General features: G+C 39.9%; 1 protein-coding gene and 1 long non-coding RNA gene across 2 annotated transcripts; one reads left to right on the top strand and one right to left on the bottom strand.

Moving 5' to 3' along the window:
* Positions 1 to 2,316: 2,316 nt before the first annotated feature.
* Positions 2,317 to 6,977, bottom strand: LOC125549178 (uncharacterized). Its single transcript, XR_007301273.2, has 5 exons — positions 6,241 to 6,977; positions 5,770 to 5,818; positions 4,739 to 5,036; positions 4,026 to 4,066; positions 2,317 to 2,527 (listed from the first exon to the last, which is right to left on the bottom strand). It is a non-coding gene; the product is annotated as an uncharacterized LOC125549178 (long non-coding RNA).
* Positions 6,978 to 10,302: 3,325 nt separating this feature from the next.
* Positions 10,303 to 11,690, top strand: LOC125545938 (F-box protein At5g49610-like). Its single transcript, XM_048709995.2, has one exon. It carries the CDS (start codon positions 10,370 to 10,372, stop codon positions 11,525 to 11,527), a length of 1,158 nt encoding a protein of 385 aa, XP_048565952.2. The 5' UTR covers positions 10,303 to 10,369; the 3' UTR covers positions 11,528 to 11,690.
* The last annotated feature ends 6,821 nt before the right edge of the window (positions 11,691 to 18,511 follow it).

Here is an 18,511-nt window from a genome sequence, read left to right as displayed (position 1 = left end):
TCCAGAAAAAAGTGTAGCACGGTATTTGCCCACAGCACAATAGTAAGCCACATGCTACGCCATGTTCTTGAAACACAATGATGTTTTTTTGGTGAGGGATGATGTTTTATGTTTTAATAAACTAGATGACCCGTTGCGCCAATGGCGCAAAGGGCGAGTGGGAGCCAAGAATAGTAAGAATATTTAGAGACTATAAAATCTTGAAGCAAAAATAGATATTTCAGCATGTTGTCGATACATATAGCATTATATATTACATTGCATGTTACGTTTATAGGCCAAAACAAAGGCATGAGATCAGTTCATGATAAGATCAATTCAAACCATTTACATTGCTTTGAAAAAGCAGGATACATAGATAGAGATGCATCATATAAATAGCTCTGGTCGTTTAGCTTATTGTGACTAAGATATGCAGTCATGGAACTCAGGTAGAGTGATCGCCGCATGTGCCAGCAGACATGGTCAAGGTTTGCTTGCAAGGGGGTGAGGCGGCTCGATCTGCTGAGGATCCACCTAAGGAACTGACGTGCCAACAAATGTATACCATTCCGCCTCGAGCAAATAACAGAACATTATTAGATTAGGCGGTGGCTGCAGCGGGGCACAAGAAGGACCAACATCTGGGTGGATTATTGTTCATGGTCTCACCAAAGACATATTGTATGGATTTGTTTTATATTACTTTTCTGTTCCAAAGTAATGAAAGAACCTAGAAGATATAGAAGCAACCTTGAATATGAACTAAAAGATAATGAACAAAGGATGTACTACACACACAAAATGTAACTTACCAGTTGCGCCCATGGCGCAAGAAGCCAATTAGAATTGTGAATTATGTGCATATTGTAGGGCATTGGTGACCATTATATATGAGTACCTTAAACCGATTGAAAGAGAAGGAAAGGTAAGGTTGTTTACATTGATACATATAGTTCAGATGGACAATCCACAAGGAAAGACAAAAACAAAATTTGAAACATTCACAAAAGCATTGCAAACTTTGCTCGAGGAATTTGTAGATATGAAGGAATCCATCGCCCAAGTATAATATAAATGAAGTTGGTATTCAATTTAAATTTCTACCAAGCCAATGTAAGGTGTTGCTAAAGCTGAAACGAAATAATGGGCAACAATGATTAATTAACGCATCCGGTAGTTTTCAGTTTTCACCAACTTGCCCATCTATCCATAAGACTACTTGGAACTGAACCATAGATAAGGATCTGAGCCAAGAACAGCAGCGTAGACAAAAGCTAGATTAAATGTCATCCTTTAGTCCTCAAGGGTACATGCATTCTCCCTGACTTCGGCTTCCTGCTGTGGTGTGTAGTGTTCTCTAAAACCAGCTACTGCTTGCTCTTCCTCCCTAAGTGAATAGTAACAATTTTAAAAGGATAAACCACACAGAGTATTGGTTCCTAATTAGAGCAGCTAAAGAAGCAAGTAGCTAACATTAATCTAGTCTTGGAATGGGGCCACAAGATCATGGCAAAATGACAGGAGCACATCATTTCTTGTGGTTGCATAGCCCTCTCAAACTTTTCATGGCTGGTTTGCCACTACTTCCAATTTTCCTTGAACTATATTAAATAAGCCCCATCAAAGCATACCAAAGATGGTTTTCTGTGCAAAATAAATAGACCAAAATAATGAATGAAGCAAAATAAATACACAGCCCCTTACGACCATATATGCAGATGAAAGCTTTCAATAATGAAACAATTCCTAGCTTAACCAAAATGCATTACCGTAGGCAAGAACAAAAATTTTCAGTGAGCTATAACAAGAAAATTCTGCTGTACATTGTGCCATAGTTTCCTATGATCTAAACCGGTTGGAGACACGAAGTGTGCATGCATCTTCCTTTGATAGCGAACCGACTGGAGACACGAAACGTTCATATTTTACTTATAATATGAGTAAGGACAGATGAGGTTCGATATGTTCTGCATTCTTATATTTAGCTAGCATATGTCGATGTAGCTCGAGCAATATTTCACAAGCCCTTCTTTTTAAGGTCTGCAGTGATTGCATGACCAATCAACACTTATGATAACAATGCTTCTATTTATTATTTGACAAAATTACTAATCAAATTTTGAGAGTGCAACATGAGATGTATAATACCCTCAGCTCACTACAACACAACCAATTGATTACAAAATCAGCGTTGGTTCTAACATTTGAATCTAATTTACAAAATCATGATACTCAAATCAATCATGACCAGAACAATTTTTTTCCAGATATGAACAATTAAAAATGCAGATAAGAGAAATGAGTATGGATGGCCTTATACCTTGTTATGTTCAACACCAATCCATTGATGTGGTTATCATGCAAGGAAGGAAGCGGACAATCCCTTTAACCTCACAAAATGAATGGCGATTCTTGAGTATGATAGAATTGATGGGCAACATATCCTTTTTCTTCTTCAGCGCGAATGTTGTTTCATTAATCCTCTTTTGTTCATGCAAGGAACAAAGTACAGTGGCGACAACCGCAGGAAAACAGAACATCGGCACTGGCTCATAGCAAAGATGGAACAAAGAAATTACATGTGAGAATAAAAGAAACAAAACTCGAAATTACCGGCATGTTGAGAGTGAATTACAGTGAGAATATCACCAACACAATACAGAGCTAGCATGATATTAGTGCCTCATGGGATCAGATAATGAATCATTGGCATCAAAAGAACCTACTACTACTTTACATGAAACAAAAAAAATATGATTACAGTGAGCACATCATAAGATGAAGTTGTGATGTTCAGGAAACACACTGTAGCTATGTATATACAACTGCTACTTTACAACCTATCTTACATAGGATCGTTCTAATCTAAGTGAAAACATGTCTATGAGGCATCACAAATTACTGAAAAAATAATTTTGCTGTTTTCGGTTGGTTATTTTGGATCTGTCACAATTTACTGAAAAAATGATTTTGTTGTACAGTCCATTGACCATGTTTTCTAACATAAGTGTTCCAATTTAAAGTAGATCATGCTTGCACTTTTCTTCAAGGGAACACTAACTGTCCCTCTAATTCTCACAACCATGCATATGTATAACTCATATGTGAGTCGCATGGGATGAGATCATTAAAGGGCATAATAAAGTATCTATGGACATGTGACTAATTAATAGGCACTCGATATGAAGAACCTGAAACAAGAAACAGAAACCGAAGCAGAAGATTGTCAAAGAATAGGAATAGTTAAGAAAAATATAGCCGCACTTTACTTATCCAAATCAAGTGAAAATAACCAATATGCACTACATGTGTGAGATAGTATTATCTGATATACTACCTCTGTTTGTTTTTATAAGACGTTTTAGACTTTCAGACACTGTTCAAAAACAGCGCAAAGCAAGTTGTCTGAACGTCTTATAAAAACAAACGGAGGGAGTAATAGATAAGCTAGCGCACACTGTCAGAAGCATAAAGCAGTAACAAAAAAATTGATTCATCAGCACCAGTGTACCATCTAAAAGTGCATTATTGTCTAGTACCTTCATTTTGTGCATAGTTTGGTGCATCCTCAACCCCAAAAGCAAAAGAAACGCCTTCTGATCCGTCTCTAAAGTAAGAAAGTTTACTACCATAGAGATGTAGAAAGAGAAGGTCCATGTATGTAACTGAGAGTTGGATCATGTCCTAAACTGGGCACCGTCTACCAAAATCAATAGTCAAAACCAGCGAGCAACATACTAGAGAAAAATCATAAGAAAGTTGATGTTTGAGGCTACTACACGCAAATATAGGGTGAGGAATTATCACCTATGCTACAGTGGAGTCCAATGACCCCCTTCAAAAAAATACAGATCAATCATCACCACCACATTTTTTCTGCAGGTATGAACAAGAAAAAATACAGAGAAGAAAAATGAGAATGTATGGCTTTTTATCTGTATTATTACTTAGTCAGTTTGTACTTGTCTAAAAAATAACAGAACATGTTATTATGCAGTGGAAAATGATAATTTTTTAAGACGCTGTGTCTGTGTGGAGCATACCTCAATTTGGTCCTGCAGCACTTTGATGTAGTATTTGTTTGCTGCATATTCAAGAAAAATCTTATTAATATATCTGTATTACACGACTTCTAGAGAATTACTGCACAAATGCAATTCTGAAATCTGAAATAACTATGGTCCAAGTCAACGACAACTACGAAGGTTCTGAATTTCCGTGGGCAACACTTCCAGTTTGGATTAGAAGCGTCAGTTTTAGTTGCACAAATTGAGTTTTCCTCCCTCCCTCCCTATCTCTCTTCTTTAAAAGAACCTTAAGTATTTTCACATGCTTTGTAAAAGAATAGATACCTCAAATGGTATAAACATCGTATCACCATCCACTTTAACTAATATTCTTAAATGACTGGGAAAACAACAAATGTGCAGCCGGCTACCCTTGCAGAATAATTCTTGCAGTGCATACAAAGAGCAGTAAAGCTCTGGTGACCGTTGCATAATAGTTTTCTGAATCTTTCTTATCTAGCACAAGAGCAAGCTTATGAATGTTCACTACGACTTCCTGTACTTTGCACACTGATATGGCTACATCTATTCGTTTAAATCTAAACCCTAAGATATCTAGAAGGAGATTATGACCTCCTTGACCTGAATTTGGGAGGCAGATGTTCCAAGCTGACCTGACCTTGTGTAGCACCAAGTGAAAGAATCGAGACCAAATGAAAAATAGAGATGAAGATGCAATCAGTACCTACCTTATGAATCATGCCCTCTTACGTGAGGACGCAGGGCCTTAACATAGAACCAACCTTGTCGGCGCTGACAGACAACGGGCACATGCGTCGTTCGGTTTCCTGTGATCACGAGCGAGCGCCATCTGCACAGGGGCGTGAGGAGGTCCTTGATGCTATGGACGTTGACAAAGGACGCAGGGCGCTACTCCTGCAGTACGCCCCGGTGCTCGGCGTCAACCCTTGGGTAGAACCACAAGATGTTGTTCTGTAGCACGGTCAAGTACGACGCCAAACATGCCTTGCTGTTCATGTGCACCTGCTGACAGACACAATAGCCCATAATCAATAGTTTTGTTGATATGAGCACTCAAAATATTTGAAAGCAAACACGTGAACAATAATAGGACAGAGCCATCAGAAATAGCTTGTTCTCACTGCGAACTGTAGAACAAATGTGTAACCTTAGTAGCCTTAGAATATTGTAAATAAACGAAGATCTGTAATTATAAGAGGAATCATGTAACCAGAAAGAAGTCCAATTTAATAGCCAACGTAAAATATTATTGCTAAGCATACTAAAGAAAGGAAAACATCTGATTTATCATTAACAGTCTCTTAGCAAAACAACCAGAAAAGCAAAGTACTCTGCAAATTGTGGTATGTGTTCATTAGCCCCAGTAAAATGACTTGCTCACTTAGAATCCTTCGCATAAAGTCATGAACCATAGTTCGATACATTTTTATTTGTCTCATACACCTCTCCTCATTTAATAAATGGATCTGGCTCTGAAAAATATATTACTAATGGTTAACAGAAAAGTAGAGTAGTCCCTTTGGAAAGAGCAAAAGGGAATAAAAGCACGGCTAAAATATATACTATTCATGCCCTGTCTCAACAATTTCTGTATCTCATCAGAACTAAAACCTGATACACATCTAATCAGAACTAAAACCCAAACACCTCGATCAATGCCAGCATTTAAAATCCGAACACCCTACAATCCTGTAATGCAATAACAAAGAAAATCTGAATTGTGCCAAGTACTACTTACGTTTGTCCACCTTCATTCTTCAGCATGTCCTCTCTTCTGCCTCCCTGTCCTACAATACAAAAACCAAGAAATAGAGCAATTAATCATAGCAATAAGACCAGAAAGATTGGGTCAGTTGAACTAATAGTAAGTAGGAGACACGACGAAGATCAATAATTTACAGACATCTTTTGCAAACATGCAATGATAGCACCATTGCAGTACTGCTGCAAGTATTGATCACTAATCACAATATCATGACAGAATGTTCATGTGGCCATTCTTATCCCAAGTTATGCCACCTTCTTTTATGTGGCATGTTCTAATGCAAGTATGGACCAAGAATATGTCCTAATTACTTGTTAGCACTGCAAGATAATTAGAGAACATGCAAGTATGGGCCAGCGAATCGATTATATGTGCAGACACAAAAGAGAAAGTAGATACCCAGCCAATTAGCTAAAACTGTAAAAAAAACAAGCAGTTAAATACCTGACTATACTTGCACTGAAACTATTGCAGCATAAGTAGCTATGGAAGGAGAGAAGCCGGAGGAGGGGAAGGATCATGGAGACGCATTGTTGCAGCTGGAGTTGAAACGGTGCAGACAAGGAGCAGCGGGCTGTGGGACGAAGACGTGCAGGTGGCGAGAAAGCATGACGTCGTCCCCCTTCCCCCTCCTCTCGTGGCCGCTGACCCGTCACCATCCAGCAGTCTTGTTGCTGCTTCCCTCACCTCCGTCTTCCTCAACCTCAACTGCGTGGGCTCAGCTCCAGATCCTCCGCCGCGACCTGGCGCCACGGCCAACGGGAGAGTAACAGAGAATGAGGCCGGCGGGACGAGGAAGAGAAGGGGCAAGGATCACATCGAACCGCCACGCGCAGGCCTCGACCGGCGGTGACCCTCTCCCATCCGACGCCGCGCCTCCTTCTCCTCTTTCCTCTCTCTCTTTCTCCCTCCTCTCCTTCCTTCTTCTCCCTCTCATCTTCTCTCTCTCTGCCGTCGCCTCGCCCTTGCCCTTTGCTTGTAGGTCGCCGCTGCCGCGGGCCGGCGGTGGAAGCTCGGAGGCACGGGAGGGGGAGAGGAAGGGGAGGAGGAGGTGGTGGAGGCGGAGGCGAAGGAGACGAGGCGGCCCAGAGGGAGGGTGGAAGCGGCGGCGACGGCGGCGCGAGGAGAGGAGGCGGCTAGGATGGAGTGGCGACAGCGAGGAAAGGAAAGCACGAGGGATTGGAAAGGGGAAAGAGAGCGCTCGGGACATTCATAGATGCAAAAAGGAGACGTGGCTGGTGCCGCTTGTATATAAGTTTGTCATGGCATGGCAATGCACAGGCCTTCAACTAGTCTTCTTAATAACTGATGGATTCGTAATTCATGGCTAGCTAGCACCTTTCTATGTTATCTCACTTTCCTACGGAAGCTTAGAGCAACTCCAGCGGGCCGACCCAAACGAACGGCACTTTTGTTCATTTGGTTTGGCCCGGCGGATACAAACGTCTGGCGCTGTGTTTGAATCAGCGCGAGCGCCCAACGCTGATCTGACCCATTTTGTTGGCGTGCTAAAAAAAAGTCTTGCAAGCATTTTAAAAATAAATTCATGCATTTAATTAAACATAAAAGGCGGCCAAAAGGCCGGCGAAAGTCCACATTACATTAATTAACATAAAAACACTAAAAACTAGACGACGCGCTGCCCTAAGCGTCCTCGTCGGCGGCAGCGTCTGCGTCGGCACTAGTAGAAAAAGGACCTAATGTGAGATACATTAGTCCCGGTTCGATTTTGGCCCGGTACTAAATGCACCATTAGTGTCGGTTCGAACGGCTATGCATTAATAGCGGTTCGTGTTGAACCTTTAGTACCGGTTCGTGTCACGAACCGGTGCTAAAGGGGTGGTGGTAGGCTGGCGTCAGGGCGGGGCCCCATGATCACCTTTAGTACTGGTTCGTGGCACAAACCGGTACTAAAGGGCTAACCTTTAGTACTGGTTCGTGCCATGAACCGGGACTAAAGGGGTCTGACCTATAGTCCCGGTTGAAGACACAATCGGGACTATAGGGCAATTTTCAAACTCTACCCCCATGTGTATCGACATTTCAGTTTTGAAAAAATCAAAAGAAAATGATAAAAACTTCATAAAATAAAATCCTTCGAGAGATAGTTATATTACTACACCTACTAGTTATGAAAATTTGAAAACTTAAATTTGGACATGTTTTGCAAAAAGTGTAGGGAAAATGTAAAACGGCTATAACTTTTGCATACGATGTCAGAAAAAAACGTATAATATATCAAAAAATTCAGCACAAATATCCGCATCTGATTTTGACAGCCTATGGCATGTTTGCAATTTTTTAGAATTCTCTAATTCCAAAAGGAAAAAAAGATATGCTCAAATTTCAGTTTTTTTAATTTTGGTCAAACTATGGTCAAACTACTTATTCAAGAAGTGTTAATGTTACTACATAATTATTTAAGAATATTAGTGTTACTAAATAATTATTTCAATTTTTGAATTTTGGTCAAATCTGGTCAAACTATGGTCAAACTGTGGTCAAACTATGGTCAAACTTATTCAAGAAATATTAGTGTTACTAAATAATTACTGTTTTTTAGAATAATAGTTTCAAACTCAAATGGTGAAACGAGTGACCTAATGCTCAAGCTAAACTGCTGAGGGTTAATAGGATTGACAGCTTACATTTGTCAGTAAAACAATAAGTGCAGACTTGGAAAGTAGGGGGAATAGAACTCCGAAGTTAAGCGTGCTCAGGCTGGAGAGTGAGAGGATGGGTGACCGACCGGGAAGTTAGACGATTTGAAATGAGTGATCCACACTTGAGCAGTTAAGAGGGGTGATTAGAGACTAAATCATCAAATAATTCAATTCAGAAAATTGAGAATCGAAAAAAATAAAAAAAAATCCAAAATTTTCAAAAAAAAAAAAACTTTGGTGGGCCTTTAGTGACGGTTCGTGCCAAACCGGTACTAATGGGGGGCCTTTAGTGCCCACACTTTAGTGCCGGTTACAGAACCGGCACTAAAGGCCCTTACGAACCGGTTTTAAAGCTTCGTTTTCTACTAATTCCAACTTCGTGCTATCATCAAGACCTTAGTTGCCTAGAACCAAATGCTAACTTCAGTAATTTCATATCCCACATACTATTTGTAGAACGAGCTCGCTATCCTTCTCTTCTAAGATTACAATTAATATTGTGGTGATGCAACTAAAAGTTCTATCATATTAGAACAGAATTACGTCCTCGGGGTTCAGTAGCTAATCTTTACAATTGTATTTGTCATATTGTCCTCCTAAGAAAAGTCTATCTATATTATCCTCCTAAGATATCAATATTCTTTTATTGTAAATAAAGAAAATTTCATCTATATTATTCTCCCCAGAACAAGTACATGCATTATATATTGTAAATAAAATAAGTTCATCGTAACTTTGATGCATCAAGATGCCTATATTTACATAAAGGACGGGCGTAGTAACACGCGCCGTCATGGTCTAGTATATATTATGAGTCAACAAAAATCCATTATGAGGTAAGTATATTATATCCATTTTTCCTGTATTTTTTCATGTGAGCAGAATCAATCGCACCCTTGATTCCCCCCCCCCCCTTAATAATAATAATAATAATCTGTACTCTTTTCTATAATAGTAATAATGTAATAATAATAATCTATAATTTTTCTATAATAACAATAATATATATTTTTATATACATACCTACTTTTTACAAAGGATGACATATTGTGTCGATGACTAGACGTGACAATAAAAGAAAAATAAAGGCACTCTGTGTGTCGGATACTTGTATGTTTTAGATCAACGAAGCGATATAGTGCGAGCGTGGCATTCAAAGGAAGGAGAGAAATCGAGTACCATTATTATTTGATTTGCAAGGTTTTTTGGTGGCCCATGTAAATTCGGAAAATTCCTTCAACTTCCAAATAACGCCTTGGTACAGAAGATTTGGAATTTACACCCTTACAAACAGATGGAGGAAGTAGTCGTCAATCAGGTTTTACTTCACTCTGATTTGTTCATGGATGATATGCATTTTTGCTAGGCCACGTGTCTCCCTACCGCTGTCGAGTGTCACCGTTCAGGAAGTTTTTGTGCCATGCCCGTGGATGATTTCATGAACACGTCAATTATGTTTTCCGGTGCAGCGCACGGGCATATGTGCTAGTGGACAAAAAAGGCATCAATTTGAATTTATTTTTTGCCTAGAGCATTATGAGTGTTTATTCTTCATGAAAATTTGCAGGAATGTAGAATAAACAACACTGTGTGTTGACAAAATTAATAAAACAATAGTTGGTTTGTAGACATCCATCCAGTGCCAAGGTGACATGCATCCACATCCAGTGATAACCGAGAGCAAATCAAAGCACACGTTCAAAATTCAAATATGAAACACCTTTTTTTTACACAAAAATATGGAACACCTCCTTACTGGCACATTCCTATGAATTAGGTCCAGTCGGCCTAACTAGATGCAAAGGCAGCCCGTTTAAGCCCAGTTCCAAGGCATTATTTCTTTCTGGTGTGTGAGACTGAGAGGAGAGCAAGACCTACCTCCCTTCCCTCAACGCCGCCGTCTGGCGGCCATGGCGGATCCTCTCCAACGCAGCCTCCCCGACGAGATCTCAATCTGGGAGATCCTCGTCCGCCTCCCTCCCAAAGCTCTCCTCCGCTGCCGCGCCGTGTGCCGCGCCTGGCGCAGCGCCACCTCCGCCCGCGACTTCCTCCTTGCTCACCACGGACACCAGCTCACCCTTCCCCTCCTCTACGGCTGCACCAACCTCGGCGTCCAAGGCGAGGTCCTAGACATCATTCCCTTCGACCACCGCCCAGGGCTAGCCGCCGCCGACCAGCTTCAGTCCGTCGCGCGACTTGGCCTTGGCCTCTCCTATCCTTGTGTGGAGGCCTCCTGCGACGGTCTCCTCCTCCTCTCCCTAGGCCGGAGAGACTTCTTCGTCTGCAATCCGGCAACTCGTCAGTATGCTCCACTCCAACAAATTTATGCCTACGTGCTGCTGGGGATGTACCCGCACAGCCCAACCGGCGAATACAGATTATTGCTCTACTGGGACGAGGATTTGATTTATCCAGATCTGGCACCTGGCACACAAGATGGCTCCTATGTCTTCACAATAGGCTCCGGCGAGCCGCCCAGGTACACAGGGTACCCTGATTCAGGCATATTGATGTTTAGCAACTCCATTTTGTTTCATGGTAGCCTGCATTGGCACATAGACAAGGATGCGAGCACAAGCAACATGATAATGTTATTTGACACCACCTCTGAGTCCTTCCGGCAGATGCGCGCTCCGGTTGTTCCTAGCCATGCTTCCCTGTTTGAGATGGATGGAATGCTCGGCATGTCCAGCTTTAATCATGCAGCCACAACCATTGATATCTGGATGTCACAAGACTATGATAGCGAGGCCTGGGCCTTGAAATACCGTGTTGATTTGCCGGTTACAGATCTCACTGCGCAGTTTGGAAAGTTTACCGAAACTTGGAATTTGGTGGTCACTTGTTGGAATGGTGATGTGCTCATGCTGATCAAATTTGGTGAGTGGCTACTTCAGGTTGACGTGGATGGCAAGTTGGTTGCCAGTTTTCACCGCAAATTAGTCCGTTTTACTCAATTCCAACTCAAACAAACTCTTGTTCCACATACCTTCTTTCCGACACTAGCGGGTTATGCTGTGAACACTTTGCCTTTCATATCACCAGATGATTATGTTGTGGACAGCTAGCCTTTCACTCGAGGGCTGTTGAGTGCTTGTTAGCGACCTAGCTATCTGTATCCACATGACCTGTAGTATTTATTCACTGGATCTGCTATGAGCCCGCTAGCTTCTTTGTTGATGTGTAAAATGTTATAATCAAGGAGCTCTGACCTTACATGGTTGTGTTTTATTTCTGTGAATATCCTTTTGGGCTGAAGATGGGTGTTGATGCTGAAATTACAAGTCATTCGGGACTGCATTTGAAATATTTGCCAATTGCTCTGGCTCTCCCCTTTGTTTCCTTGAACTGATGAAATGGACTTATCCGCCCTTTATATAGTGATCTTCTTAGTACTCAATACTAGTTATCAATTCTACCTGCCTCTTGTCTCTGTTTATTTAGCTGATGAATTGACTTGAGTCTTCTTTATTAGCGACTACCTGGAGGTCTTCTTAGTACGCAAATTTAGGAGTAAATATACACATGCTTCATGAATCCCGATTCTATGTTTTCCTTTTGCTACTCTTAGAGATTAGCTGGTGGTCTTCTTAGTAAAGCTGCACCTGAGTTCTATGATATTCTCTGTTATGGATTTTCTTTTTACAAGAGCTTGAAGCAGTGGTTTAATTTAAAGATTGCATCATAGTCAACTATTGGATGAAATGTTCTGTTTGTGTTCATTCTTGTTCACGATTCATTTCATCTGGTTAGGAATTATAACACATTAACATTCCACCTTTGTGTCGCATCATTTGCAATTATCTTTAATCATTTCACTTTATCTGCTAGCCATTTTAAAGAATCAATGATTCATGTGATGTTCAATCTAGACATAAGCTTGTGTACTGATAAGTAGAAGAAAGGTTTATCATGGCCGGGCCTTAAGCTTGTGTTTGATCAATCTGACACCGGCCAAAATTAAGTCTCATCATCTTAGACTGCATGTGCATTAGAAGAGCAGGCATTCATCACCCGTGCATACTAGCGTTCCTTGCTTTTTCCACGGCGTGTGCTGCTAACTCCAATCAACATAGCCAAATCACTCCCACTAGTATGCAGAAGTTGAAATTATTACTCACAGGCATGTGCTAGTGTAACTACAAGGGTTGTACGGGGTTTATGCTGAATGCACACAGTGGTCTGTATTTCCAACAAGTTGTTATAATCAGTGACTAAAACTGCACATATGCTGCACCCTTGTGATCATTTTCAGTGACTAAACCTGGTATTATGGTCCAGATTGAAATCGTACTTACACATCCATGCTACACAATCAAGTGAGTAGGATATCTATATATAAAGCAACACTACAACAACTCTAAACTGCTTGATAATTTGTCATTACAGAATGGAGCGTACACATTCACAGAACTGCTTCAACCACAGATAATGTACCAGGTAAAAAGAAATTGAAACATGGCAAAAGTGCAGAGCCCTGAAAACAGTAATTAAACTTATATTACATGGATTTCCCCCCTTCCTAGGAGGAACATTATAGATAATTCCAGGGAAATACAGAAACTGAAGACAGTATGATGAACACTGCCATTAGCAATGATCAAACAGCAGCAGACAACAAGACAGTAAGAAGCCTGAACAAGAATGTTCATATGATAGATCTGCAACACAAGCATCGGAGAGAGGGTTAAATTTCCAAGCATCAGAAAGAAAAGTAAACAAAACTAATTACTATAATCAAATAATAGTAAAAGTTACAGAGGCGCACTGTAACAATGAAAATGCTTTGAACACATCCTGGAAAACAAAAACTGAACCAAACTAATACTAGAAGCTACCAAAACTTATCATTTACTTTCATCATAAAATAGTAGAAGTTACTGAAGCAGACTGTAAAAAAAATGAATCAAAAAACTAGGAACTATCCAACTTATAGAAAACTGAACAAGCACTAATTGTGACCACAAACACATTAAACCTATCCGAAAACTGGACTCCAAATTACATATCCTTAGCACTTTGAATTACTATCACCACAACATAGTAAACCTATCTAAAATGCACGGTAAAATACAGATCCTTAGCACTGTAAAATACTCTGACTCCGGGACAGTAAACATATACTGAAAATGCACATATCCTTAGCACTGAAAATTATTGTGACCTTGGGACAGTAAACCTATCTGAAATGCACTGTAATTTAACACCATTATCACTGAAATGCTCTGGCCAGCAACACAAAAAAGAAGAACCATACCTCGTTACCGAAGCGAGTACCAAATGTTGTTTCAACTTCAGTAGCAAAAGGAATAAGACGAGGAACATGATGCACCGTTCACAATGAATGCTTCTCGCAAGACTTATACAAAATGATTAAGATGGTAAACCAAAAACAACAGCTCTTCCACAACCCTTCCTCAATCTACCCATCTATTTTCACTAACCATGGTAAATTGATTATGATAGTAAAAACTAAAAAACAACAGCTGAATGAACACCCTCCCACTACTAGACACACTCAACTAAATCATTATTATCATTCACAAAAAGAATTTCTTTTATAGAGACCAACTTGCATAACTAACTAAAAATTATAGGAATCAGTCAATCAGCACTACAACTAACACACACTAAATACCACCTACAAAATATGCCACTACACCAGGAAGCAACAAATGTAAAGGTAATACTACAATTACAATGTAATTCACTGAAATTACACTGGGATTTACAGATAACTACACTGATGTTACAGTGTAATTACACTGCAATTTAGACTGGAATTTGTACTACATAGTATAGTAAGTTACATGGTTGTACAACACTATGCAATTATACTGGACTACCAGCGTATCAAAACTGAAAATTTAAACTGGTAGTTTCAGTAGAAAATCACTGTAAGTAACACTAAAAAAACTGGAAATACAGTGCAAATCATTGAAAGTTACACTGAAAAATATCACTACAAGTTACGTTGGAATACTGGAAAATATAGAGTAAAATCACTGTAAGTTACACATTACTTATAATGTAATATGGACTGTAATTATAGTAAAAGTTTCACTGTAAATTAAACTAAAATTGCATTTACACTGGACTACAATGAAATTAAACTGAAATTTACACTGAAAAATATCACTACAAGTTACGCTGGAATACTGGAAAATACAGAGTAAAATCACTGTAAGTTACACATTACTTATAATGTAATATGGACTGTAATTATAGTAAAAATTTCACTGTAAATTAAACTAAAATTGCATTTACACTGGACTACAATGAAATTAAACTGAAATTCCACTCAAATTTACACGAAATTCAACCTACCATACTGTATGTATCTTGCAGTTTAATCATACACCTAATAGACGCCCAAAGGGATCATATAACACACACTAGAGGGGGCTTTGAAATTAAAAGACAGCGGAAGCAGAAATAAAAATAGACAGAGGGATCCAACGTTGCAACTACATCCAACGCTACATCTAGAAATCACACAAAATTTCAGGAAATGAAACAGGGGCAAGGAGATACAAGCAACAAAACAAACTCAGGCAGGGGGTGTAGGGGGGAGGGGACGCAGAACGCGCGAATCAACAACTGAAGGAGGAGGAGCACGAATCAATCAAACCGCAACGCTTGGGGAGAAGGAAGCAGGGGGAGAGCACCAGAGACCTGACCACCAACACCTCAAGAGAGCAGGGAGGGAGAGCTCCATGTTCTCACTGCGCCTGCCGCTGGAAATGGGAAAGGAAACGGACAAAGCCAGCTACAGGGGAGAAGGAAAAAAAAAAAGGAAAGAGACGCGATGGGCGAAGTTAGCGGGTTCTTGAAAAGTTTACGGGCCCGATAAGAGTCAGGCAGCCTGAGAGCTGAAGAAAAAACAGAATTGCACGAATCTCAACACATATATCAAACGGGCAAAAAAACGAATGAAAGCGAATTGATTTCATCCAACTAAAAATTAGCAATTCTGTTTATTAAGGGTATGTCTTTTTAAATCATTGGATCAAAGTTACAATAGTGTTTGCTTGGATCTGCGATGTGTAAGTTAACACAATATTTACACATAAGTTCTTCGAATCAAAGTTGCGATGATTTTCGTACGTCAGTTAACAAGCATGAGATGCATAAATTACCGAGCTATTTAAACATAAATTACCGATGATATGTTTTAATGAAAAAAATCTCGTGTGATAAATCATGTACATATTACTAACAAAATGAAACATTCGTTGTTTACGTATACCTATGTGTTAACAAAAAATTAATCACTGGGGTCAAAGTTATCACGGTGTTTGTGTGTAATTTATCAGGTCAGTAGCATGCAAGTTATCATGCAATTTACAACAAAGTTATCGGGTATGTTTTAACAAACCTTTTTCTTGGGTCCAAGTTATCATGACGTTTGTACGTAAGTTATCAGATCCTTGACGCATAAATTACCATGCTATTTACACATAAATTGTGGGGGATGTTTAAATAACTTTTTTGAACCATGTAAATGATATGAAACATGCGGAAAAACTTGGATGCACAACTTAAAGTAATTGGGAACAATGAGACTGTTGGTTCAATTTCTTTGAGAAACTCGTATTGAGAATAAGTAGTGTGTACCTTGTGACAAAACAACAAGTTGATCTAGGCTAGTTGGTTGTTTATGTTTGATTGGCAAATGAGGTTGTGGGTTTGACTCTCGGCTACTACAACATTTTTTGGCTACTAGCAAACATGCCCGTGCGTTGCAACGGGAGGAGAAATCACATGTCCTAGTCTAGTAGACATGCCTCAACACCTCCCTTCCTCAGAGCCACGTTCTCTATTTTAACGCGGTGGCCCATTATATCCCCACTTGCCAGCTTCATTGTGTCAAGTTGAAACAAAAGGCCCACTTGCCTCCTTCATTGTGTCAAGTTGAAACAAAAGGTGCTTGAAACAAAAGGTGTCCCAAAGTAGGTGTTTACCTTTTTTGCAAAACTTAGTACAGAGAATGCAATATGTGCTTGTCCCGCTTGTTTCTTCTTTGTTGCATCTTTGCAAATGTAACATTTGATGCGTCTGCATTGTTGCCTTGCGATGGATGTTATCCGTTGTTAGGCCTTCTCTTCTCAAGTGTCAATTCCGCATCAAAAAACTTGGCCTTCTGGTTTTCAAGAATTTCATACTTCTGTGACCCCATACTATCCATAGACTGATAGCAAAATCCTCAATCGATCATGTCCTTCAAGTCGCACGTTGCTTTCTACCACATCATTTATAAACGAAGGCCACTCGTGCATTGTTTTTCCTTTCTCAATCGATCTAAAGTTCAAAGTTTGGGTCCTCACATAGTACCTGTCTCCTTCACATTTGAATTGACATATAATATAATTCAAATATAGAATATGATAGTTGCAGGCACACCTCGTTCATATGTATGTGCACGTCACGGTTCCAGCACTTCGTTGCGGAAGGCGGCAAACGGCGGGAAGGAGCGTTGGTGTTGGCAGACAAGAACCCTAGGCGTGATTTATTTCCTCGCAAGAGAAGGGAGGCAAGAGCAAATTCATGCAGTAGGAGTGACAGGAGGGGGAGTGAGCTATGAGTCGAAGTGATTAAATATGCTGGATAACTAAACATCATGCAAAAAAGGTAAGAAAAACCAAAAACAAAAGAAATAAGAGTTGTCCCATGGGTGCTGAGTATAGGCAAAGAAAGGTAGGAGATGGCCAACATGCCAACATGTACTCCCCGCAAAAAAAACATGCCAACATTCGAGCGCACCTTTTTTTTTTAAGAAAACATGCAAGTGCACTCAAGAGACACTAGTAGAAAAGGGGGCTTTGGTCCAGGCCGGGTAAGGCCATTAGTCCCGGTTCAGTCCAGAACCGGGACCAATGGGTGCATTTATCCCGGTTCGTGCGGCTAAGGCATTAGTCCCGGTTCACCTGGGCCCTTTAGTCCCGGTTCGTGCCACGAACCGGGACTAAAGGGTGCGATGCCCATTAGTCCCGGTTGGTGGCACCAACCGGTACTAAAGGTTAGACCTTTAGTCTCGGTTGGTGCCACCAACCGGGACTAATGGGCTTTGAGGCATTAGTACCGGTTCATGGCACGAACCGGTACTAAAGGTCCCATTTTCAAACTCTCCCCCCCGGGACCGCCTTTTCAGTTTTAGAAAAAACAAAAGAAAATGATGGAAATGTCAAAAAAATAAAATAAAATAAGTTTCCCATGTGATATGTGGTCTAGTTGTTGGGAAAATTTACAAATATGAATTTCGACTTTATTTACAAAATCTCTTTGGAATTTATAAAATGGGCATAACTTTTGCATACGAACTCGGATTAAAAAGTTTTTTATATGAAAAATCATCTACTCGAAAAGTTACATCCGATGGAGACCGCCTACGGCCTGTTTGCAAATTTGTAGAATCCTCAAATTTCAAAAGGAAAAAAAGTTATGCTCAAATTTCAGTTTTTTTAAATTTTTATTAAATCTGGTCAAACTATGGTCAAACTACTTATTCAAGAAGTATTAGTGTTACTAAATAATTATTCAAGAATATTATTGTTATTAAATAATTATTTCAGTTTTTTTGAATTTTGGTCAAATCTGGTCAAACTATGGTCAAACTGTGGTCAAACAATGGTCAAACTACTTATTCAAGAAATATTACTGTTACTAAAAAATTATTGTTTTTTAAAACAATAGTTTCAAACTCAAACAGTGAAATGTGTGACTTCATGCTCAAGCTAAACTCCTGAGGGTTAATAGGATTGACATCTTACTATTGTCAGGAAAACAACGAGTGCAGACTTGGAAACGAGGGAGAATAGAACCTGATTAGAGATTAGAGGTTAAAATAATTCAGAAATTTGAAAATAAAAAAAAATTCAATTTTTTTTTCAAAAAAATCAGAATTTTTTTTTAGTACCGGTTGGTGTTACCAATCGGGACTAAAGGTGGACCGGCCACGTGGAGGACCTTTAGTCCTGATTCTGGTTTGATTGGGGGCTGGTGCGCACGTGGAGGCCCAACCGGGCTAGACGGATTGAGCAGAAATAGAGAGG

This window comes from Triticum urartu, chromosome 3A, assembly GCF_056163025.1.
Source record: "Triticum urartu cultivar PI428250 chromosome 3A, HENAU_Tu73, whole genome shotgun sequence".
NCBI classification, from domain to species: Eukaryota; Viridiplantae; Streptophyta; class Magnoliopsida; order Poales; family Poaceae; genus Triticum; species Triticum urartu.
This window is presented reverse-complemented; position numbering and strand designations above follow the sequence as displayed.

What these genes read in the sequence shown, in the direction of transcription:
- LOC125545938 (XM_048709995.2), top strand. Translation starts at nt 10,370, where the DNA reads ATGGCGGATCCTCTCCAACGCAGCCTCCCCGACGAGATCTCAATCTGG.